The sequence below is a fragment of the Salmo trutta genome, chromosome 38 (assembly GCF_901001165.1).
Source record: "Salmo trutta chromosome 38, fSalTru1.1, whole genome shotgun sequence".
NCBI lineage: Eukaryota > Metazoa > Chordata > Actinopteri > Salmoniformes > Salmonidae > Salmo > Salmo trutta.
This window is the reverse complement of record NC_042994.1, coordinates 18793579-18801348: the sequence shown is the minus strand read 5'-3', so window position 1 is coordinate 18801348 and position 7770 is coordinate 18793579. Positions and strand designations below refer to the sequence as shown.

The following is a 7770-nucleotide window of genomic DNA, read 5'->3' as shown; positions in this document are numbered from 1 at the left end:
AGAAAAAATTTATTGGTCTCCACTCAATCTCTTAGCTAGCTAGCTAATGTTTCACTGCAACTAAAGTCAATCTGGAGACCTCAAAATGAAGACGCAAGGTTTTGCTACTAATAAGTTGCCTTCTTTAGATATTGCATCGTGTTTTTAAGCCATAGTAATGCACTTTAGACCAAATCTTCAGCTGGCCGTCCTGGCAGTCCTGAAATGAACGTTCAAAACAATATTGTGACGAAACGTGCAACCCATGTATAGGTCAGTAGTCTCAGAGCCCAGAACCAAATTTTGCATGCATGCTGGCAATCTACTAGATTTTGTTCTGGGGGCAGACCAACCTGGTCTCAGAGCATTTTGTATTATTATAGTTTTTTTAATTAACCATTATTTAACTAGGCAAGTCAGTATGTATTCTGTATGTAAATCCGAGACACTCCAGTTAGTATGATATGTTACGTTTTGTATGGTATGTATTAATTTCTGGTTGTCCATCACCCATTTTGTATGATATATTACAATTCGTATTATGTTACAAATTTGCAAAACGTACAATATGTTACATATTTGGTACACGTATTATATGTCAAGAATTTGTGAAATGTATGATATGCTACAAATTCTAGCTTGGTGGGTAGCGTTACCTGGTTGGCATTAGCTAGTTAGGTTTAAAGGGGAAGGGTTAACTAAAAGGGTTAAGGTTAGGGTTAACTAAAAGGGTTAAGGTTATGTTTAGGGGAAGTGTTAGCTAACATGCTAAGTATTTGCAAAGTAGCTTAAAAGTGGCAAGTAGATGAAAAGTTGCTAATTAGCTAAAATGCTAAAGTTTTCCATGATGAGATTTGAACTCACAACCTTTTCACCCAAGTTTAGTCAAAACCGGGCCAGTGGTGTCTGAGAGATCGCGTGTGACTAACTAACGTGAGCATTGTACGTACGAACGGACGGAGACAGATCCACCCTCTGATTTCATCGTGGGTGACAATGAGTGAACCAACAAATATAAATGTATTTTCACACAAACTTTTTTTATTGTTGAATTAACAAATAATGTCATCATCGTATAGTATCCAGTATTTTGAAGCTGTCACTTTCAACTGCTCCTTTTGCAGACGTGTTTGTCCATAAAAGGGCATACAGTGGCGCCACACCCCCAACACACCTCCAGAGAGTGGCCAATCGGTGTCTGCATCTTGCACTCCTTACACCCGCCCACAACCCTCCCACTTGATTCCACCCCATGCCTCTGCTGACTGATGAGCTTCTCGAGGGCTTGCTTCGTGGCCGGGTCGCCACAGTGCGCGATGCCGTTAACCGCCACCCGCTTTGGATCTTTAACGCAGTCCTCCTCATGCCCAATGACGGTGGAGGGCAGCCAGGCTGTATCGTATCCGCTCTGTTGCCACGAGCACCACATTGCTACATTCTGCCTATCCATCTTCTTCACGCGGCCCACCCGGCCCTTCAGCTGCAATACCACATGTTCTCCAGTGGGACACCCACCGGGGTAACCCTTCGCCTTGGCTATGTCCCGACTGCAGTAGACCCCCGGGTCCAACGTGCCCCCCGCCGAGGGCCGGAACCCCCCTGTGGTGATGGCTCGAGCGCTGTCACGGTGGGTGCCATGGTACATGGTGTAGCCTTGTCTGCCCCGTGGTGCCTGGCCAGGTTTCAGGACAATCTGCTCCTCAACCAGAGCCTCCCAACCGGTGAACTGCACCAACTTCGCTGGCATGGCTCTGGTAACGGACACACAGTTGACACCAATTTGTAAACTGATGAGATCAATCAATCAAATGTATTTATAAAGACCTTTATACATCAGTAGTTATCACAAAGTGCTTTACAGTAACCCAGCCTAGACCCCAAAGTGCAAGCAAAGCAGAAGTGAGAGCACAGTGGCTTGGAAAGATTCCCATTTGGAACGTGGAGAGGAACCCAGCTCAGAGAGCCTATCCTCTTCTGGCTGTACCTCATAATCATCAGTGACAAAATCTATGACTCATAGCATACGTATCGGTGAATCGTTGTGACAAATGAAATATGAGTGAGAGTGTAATCAATGTGTAATAAGTACGGAAACAATTTATGAACATGTTAAATTATTATGTGACGTGGAGTCATTATTCAGGTCCTGATTGGTCAAGAAGCTTATTTGACGCGTCAAATAATGTTATTTGACGTGTATCTTTTTGACACGCCAAGACCCAAACGACATTCCATATGTACCGGGTTAGGCTATATGTGTTGTACACACACATCAATAATGTATTGATGAAAAAACATATTGAAGACATAGATATAGAGATGTTTTCTTTTCTAAAATCTAACCACTCAAATTATTATTTACTCAAAGTATGTTTCCATGATTTATTCCCCCCCAAAAGATTATTGACTAAATCTAAATTCAATCTGAAGCGCCGAAGATCCACTTTATAGGGCGATTGACAAAGGCAATGTTCCCGCAGTTGCGGATACTGCATTCACGGTACACGCTGCATATGTCGGCTCAATGAGAAATGTTATTTAAACGTGAACTACAACACAGATATTCTCAGCTACTCATTGAGTACAAAGTATGATGTCGTAATGTATACAGGGTGCCATTGAACAACACAAACCTCTTCCTTTTCGACTGAACTAAACTCCCATCTTCTCCCTCTATAAGAGTATTTTGTATAGTCACCACCAGGGCTGGGGTCAATTCAGTGAATAATTTAATTCAAATCTCCCATCATTTATTATGAAGACTTTTCATTTTACTGAACTAACTGAATTAAAGTCAACCCTGATCACCAATACAGCTGTACAGTGGTAATTTGACAGGACTGAGAGAGAAAGAAAAACATACATGTAAGTTAGATAGTAACAACAATAAATCCAGTACTGTATAGTTACCGCTGTAGAAAAACAAAAATCTATGCCTTATAGATCCCAATGTTGTGCAACTGACTGGCTGTGGATACGTTGCAAAAATATTTTTACATTGTTTCTACCTTTTTCAGGTAATTAACCTACCCGTTCTACCTCCAATGTTTTGACAGTGTATCTCTGATAGCTTCACTTTAGATTTTTCAGCCCAACTCAGCTTCCTTGCGTGACATCCATGGACATCATACCCAATGGAATCTCTTCAAACAATATCCCGTTTGCTTTAGAGATCACATTCACTTTCATTTTAAAGTGCTGTACACGGAATCCCTCATTATTGTATTCATGCTATTCCATATCGTAACGCTAACCCCATTCTCATTGCAAGACATGCCAGGCAATGTTGCCCTCTAGTGTTTTTTTTGGAGATACAGCATGTATTATTTTATCCTTCGTCATCACAGGTTGTGGTTAATTCCATTTCAATGCCAGTCAATTCAGAAACTAAACCAGATTCAAATGACACATGTTCCTCATTGGAATTGGAATTTCAAGGTACTTCCTGAATTGACTGGAATTTAAATGGAATTGACCTCAAACCTGAGGTTCATCAACCAAAAGTATACTCAGCTGGAAAGAGAAAAACAGACAGGAAATTATTTTTGAAAAAAACACACAATGGAAGTAAATGTTATTGTCACTTTTCCTAATAAAAACATAATTGATGTGTGAGTATGTGTGTGTATATACAATATATATAATTCACTGACCAAAAATATCATCGTAACACGCAACAATCTTTTAGATTTTACAGAAATACAGTTCATATGAGCAAATCAGTCAATTGAAATAAATGTATTATGCCCTAATCTATGGATTTCCCATGACTGGGAATACAGATATGCATCTGTTGGTCACAGATACCTTAAAGGTAGGGGCATGGGTCAGAACACCAGTCAGTATCTGGTATGACCACCATTTGCCTCATGCAGTGCAACACATCTCCTTCGCATAGAGTTAATCAGGCTGTTGATTGTGGCCTGTGGAATGTTTTCCCAGCCCCTTCATTGGTTGCGTGAAGTTGCCGGGAACTGGAACGCGCTGTCGTACATGTCAATCCAGAGCATCCCTAACATGCTCAATGGGTAACATGTTTGGTTAGTATGCAGGCCATGGAAGAACTGGGACATTTTCAGCTTCCAGGAATTGTGTACAGATCCGATGACATGGGGCCGTGCATTATCATGCTGAAACATAAGGTGATGGCGGTGGATGAATGGCACAACAATGGGCCTCAGGATCTCGTCACGGTATCTCTGTGCATTCAAATTGCCAAAGATAAAATGCAATTGTGTTTGTTGTCTGTAGCTTATGCCTGCCCATACCATAACCCCACCGCCAAAATGGGGAACTCGCTGTCCACAGCAATGACATCACCAAACTGCTCGCTGTCTGCCATCTGCCCAGTACAATTGAAACTGTGATTCATCCATGAAGAGCAAACTTCTCCAGCGTGCCAGCGGCCATCGAAGGTGAGCATTTTCCCACTGAAGTCGGTTACGACGCAAAACTGCAGTCAGGTCAAGACCATGGTGAGGACGACGAGTTTGCAGATGAGCTTCCCTGAGATGGTTTCTGACAGTTTGTGCAGAAATTCTTCAATTGTGCAAATCCACAGTTTCATCAGCTGTCTGGGTGGCTGGTCTCAGATGATCCCGCTGGTGAAGAAAATGGATGTGGAGGTCCTGGGCTGGCGTGGTTACACGTGGTCTGCGGTTGTGAGACTTATTGGACGTACTGCGGTTTATGGTAGAGAAATTAACATTCTATTCTCTGGCAACAGCTTTGGTAGACACTCCAGCAGCCGCATGGCGAATTGACCGCTCCCTCAAAATTTGAAAGATCTGTAGCATTGTGTTATGTAACAAAACTGCACATTTTAGAGTAGCCTTTTATTGTCCCCAGCACAAGGTGCACCTGTGTAAGGATCATGGTGTTTAATCAGCTTCTTGATATGCCACAGCTGTCAGGTGGATCGATTATCTTGGCGAAGGAGAAATGCTCACTAACAAGGATGTGAACAAATGTGTGCACAAAATATGTATATACAGTTGAAGTCGGAGGTTTACATACATTTAGGTTGGAGTCATTAAAACCCATTTTTCAACCACTCCACAAATGTCTTGTTAACAAACTATAGTTTTGGCAAGTCGGTTAGGACATCTACTTTGTGCATGACACAAGTAATTTTTCCAACAATTGTTTACAGACAGATTATTTCACTTATAATTCACTGTATCACAATTCCAATGGGTCAGAAGTTTACATACCTTTAAACAGGTTGGAAAATTCCAGAAAATGTCATGGCTTTAGAAGCTTATGATAGGCTAATTGACAACATTTGAGTCAATTGGAGGTGGATGTATTTCAATGCCTATCTTCAAACTCAGTGCCTCTTTGCTTGACATAATGGGAAAATCAAAAGAAATCAGCCAAGACCTCAGAAATAAAATTGTAGACCTCCACAAGCCTGGTTCATCCTTGGGAGCAATTTCCAAATGCCTGAAGGTACCACGTTCATCTGTACAAACAATAGAACGCAAGTATAAACACCATGGGACCACGCAGCCGTCATTCCGCTCAGGAAGGAGATGTGTTCTGTCTCCTAGAGATGAACGTACTTTGGTGCGAAAAGTGCAAATCAATCTCAGAACAACAGCAAAGGACCTTGTGAAGATGCTGGAGGAAACAGGTACAAAAGTATCTTTATCCACAGTAAAACGAGTCCTATATTGACATAACCTGAAAGGCCGCTCAGCAAGGAAGAAGCCACTGCTCCAAAACCGCCATAAAAAAAACAGACTCAGGTTTGCAACTGTACATGGGGACAAAGATTGTACTTTTTGGAGAAATGTCCTCTGGTATGATGAAACAAAACCAGACCTGTTTGGCCATAATGGCCATCATTATGTTTGGAGGGAAAAGGGGGAGGCTTGCAAGCCGAAGAACACCATCCCAACCGTGAATCACAGGGGTGGCAGCATCATGTTGTGGGGGTGCTTTGCTACAGGAGGGACTGGTGCACTTCACAAAATAGATGGCATCATGAGGGAGGAATATTATGTGGATATATTAAAGCAAAATCTCAAAACATCAGTCAGGAAGTTAAAGCTTGGTCGCAAATGGGTCTTCCAAATGGACAATGACCCCAAGCATACTTCCAAAGTTGTGGCAAAATGGCTTAAGGACAACAAAGGCAAGGTATTGGAGTGGCCATCACAAAGCCCTGACCTCAATCCTATAGAAAATGTGTGGGCAGGACTGAAAAAGCGTGTGCGTGCAAGAAGGCCTACAAACCTGATTCAGTTACACCAGCTCTGCCAACTTATCGTGGGAAGCTTTTGGAAGGCTACCCAAAACGTTTGACCCAAGTTAAACATTTTAAAGGCAATGCTACCAAATGCTAATTGAGTGTATGTAAACTTCTGACCCACTGGGAATGTGATGAAAGAAATACAAGCTGAAATAAATCAATCTCTCTTCTATTATTCTGACATTTCACATTCTTAAAATAAAGTGGTGATCCTAACTGACCTAAGACAGGGGATTTTTACTAGGATTAAATTTCAGGAATTGTGAAAAACGGAGTTTAAATGTATTTGGCTAAGGTGTATGTAAACTTCCGACTTCAACTGTATACGGTATATATATATATATATATATATATATATATATATATATATATATATATATATATATATATATATATATATATATATATATATATATATATATAAACTCAGCAAAAAAAGAAACGTCCTCTCATTGTCAACTGCATTTATTTACACTTAACATGTGTAAATATTTGTATGAACATAACAAGATTCAACAGCTGAGACAAACTGAACTAGTTCCACAGAAATGTGACTAACAGAAAGGGAATAATGTGTCCCTGAACAAAGGGGGGTCAGAATCAAAAGTTACAGTCAGTATCTGGTGTGGCCACAAACTGCATTGAGTACTGCAGTGCATCTCCTCCTCATGGACTGCACCAGATTTGCCAGTTCTTGCTGTGAGATGTTACCCCACTCTTCCACCAAGGCACCTGCAAGTTCCCAGACATTTCTGGGGGGATTGGCCCTAGCTCTCACACTCCGATCCAACAGGTCCCAGGCGTGCTCAATGGGATTGAGATCCGGGCTCTTCGCTGACCATGGCAGAACACTGATATTCCTGTCTTGCAGGAAATCATGCACAGAACGAGCAGTATGGCTGGTGGCATTGTCATGCTGGAGGGTCATGTCAGGATGAGCCTGCAGGAAGTGTACCACATGAGGGAGGAGGATGTCTTCCCTGTAATACACAGCGTTGAGACTGCCTGCAATGACACCTCCAAATCGATCCCGCTTCAGAGTACAGGCCTCGGTGTAACGTTCATTCTTTCCACGATAAACGTGAATCCGACCATCACCCCTGGTGAGACAAAACCGCGACTCGTCAGTGAAGAGCACTTTTTGGCAGTCCTGTCTGGTCCAGCGACGGTGGGTTTGTGCCCATAGGCGACGCTTTTGCCAGTGATGTCTGGTGAGGACCTGCCTTAAAACAGGCCTACAAGCACTCAGTCCAGCCTCTCTCAGCCTATTGCGGACAGTCTGAGCACTGATGGAGGGATTGTGCGTTCCTGGTGTAACTCGGGCAGTTGTTGTTGCCATCCTGTACCTGTCCCCCAGACGTGATGTTTGGATGTACCGATCCTGTGCAGGTGTTGTTACACGTGGTCTGCCACTGCGAGGATTTTTAAATGTATATTATTTTATTTCACCTTTATTTAACCAGGTAGGCAAGTTGAGAACAAGTTCTCATTTACAATTGCGATCTGGCCAAGATAAAGCAACGCAGTTCCACAAC

At 42.3% G+C, this 7770-nt stretch overlaps 1 protein-coding gene across 1 annotated transcript; it reads right to left on the bottom strand.

Annotated features, from left to right (window-relative positions):
• Positions 1–998: 998 nt before the first annotated feature.
• Positions 999–1730, bottom strand: LOC115178023 (uncharacterized). The gene has a single exon (XM_029739034.1). The coding sequence runs from the start codon at positions 1724–1726 to the stop codon at positions 1085–1087; it is 642 nt and encodes a 213-aa protein (XP_029594894.1). The 5' UTR covers positions 1727–1730; the 3' UTR covers positions 999–1084.
• Between the last annotated feature and the right edge of the window lie 6040 nt (positions 1731–7770).

Bases quoted from the DNA above. Each gene is read 5' to 3' on its own strand.
- LOC115178023 (XM_029739034.1), bottom strand. From the start codon at position 1,726: ATGCCAGCGAAGTTGGTGCAGTTCACCGGTTGGGAGGCTCTGGTTGAG.